Consider the following 1,135-nt stretch of genomic DNA (forward strand, 5'->3'; position numbering starts at 1 on the left):
CCGGGGGGGGGGGAAAGGGCGGTGGCAGCCACTAGCTGGCACTGAGTGCCCACGCCAACCTTGCCCCTGCCCACTGGTGCCCCAGGGAGACCTGACCCCGGGTTCAGCCCCTGTGCCACAGCCCCACCGGGCTTCCCCGGGGACCCTCTGCTGTCACTGCCCATCACCCACAGTGGTGGTGGTGGGGGCATGAGCCATGGCAGGCGTGGGGACCCCCTGACCTGTGCCCAGGATGAGGCAGCAAGCCTGGGGCAGGTGCTGTGCCCCCAACCCTGCTTCAGCGGGTCCCTTCCCTGCTCCGCGCCTCAGTTTCCCCATTTATAAAATGGGGAGAATAATACTGCCCTACCTCACCGGGAGCTGGCTGTCAGCTGGAGCTCATCTGCACACCTCGGGCACCACCAGGGCCACAGGGCACTGCCTGCCATGGAGGGGCCCAGGACCTTGGGGAATCTTCCTGGGCCCCCAGACAGCATCGAGAGCCCTGATGAACAGTGTCCACAGGGGGCTGGAGTGGTTGGACTCCTGGCAGCATCCGTGCCCGTGCCACCCACCTTCTCCCCCCTGCCATCCCCTGATCCCCAGCAAGATGCCACATCACTGCCCCAACAACGTGGAGGCACTAGGCCCTGTGGGTGAGCATGGTCCTGCTTCTGTGGCTGGTGGTACTCAGCTCCCTTCTCCTGAGCCCACCAGGGGAGCAGTTGGCTCCTGTGGCTGCGGGCTGGACCCCAATGACCCCCAGGCCATACTTGGGGACCAGTCGCATCACTCTGGGGAGGTGGCACACAAGCTGGGGGCTTTGTGCCCCTGACATCCTGCCTGCTCTGTGGCTTGGCAGTCTGGGGCCTGCTCCCCCTAAGGGGTATGGGTATGGGGTTTGGGGGGCTGGGGACCAGCTCTGGGCTCTAGAGCCACCTCCCTGTCTGTGTGCCCAGAAGCCAGGGTGATGGGCATCCCTGCAACCCAAGCAGGGCCTGCTCACCTTGCACTCAGGCCCTTGCAGCCCCCTCCCACCCACCCACCTGTCCACGCCGCCGGGATGCCCTGTGCCATGCCAAAACCTGGAGAGCAGCTCTCCCACCCCCCCACCTCCCTTCCCAGCAGGGGTGTGGGGGGAAGCCTGGCAGGGGGG

The 1,135-nt window shown here is 66.3% G+C and overlaps 1 protein-coding gene across 1 annotated transcript in view; it reads left to right on the forward strand.

The window, feature by feature from the left end:
- The window catches only part of SLC38A3 (solute carrier family 38, member 3), a 6,863-nt gene extending 6,001 nt beyond the window's left edge, over positions 1-862 (forward strand). Inside the window, exon 16 of the mRNA XM_009995820.1 lies at positions 842-862. Within this exon, the coding sequence (XP_009994122.1) occupies positions 842-862 (21 nt within the window). The remainder of the gene's footprint in view (positions 1-841) is intronic.
- Positions 863-1,135: the final 273 nt, after the last annotated feature.

The sequence above is a fragment of the Chaetura pelagica genome, unplaced genomic scaffold, assembly GCF_000747805.2.
Source record: "Chaetura pelagica isolate M959 unplaced genomic scaffold, ChaPel_1.0 scaffold114, whole genome shotgun sequence".
NCBI classification, from domain to species: Eukaryota; Metazoa; Chordata; class Aves; order Apodiformes; family Apodidae; genus Chaetura; species Chaetura pelagica.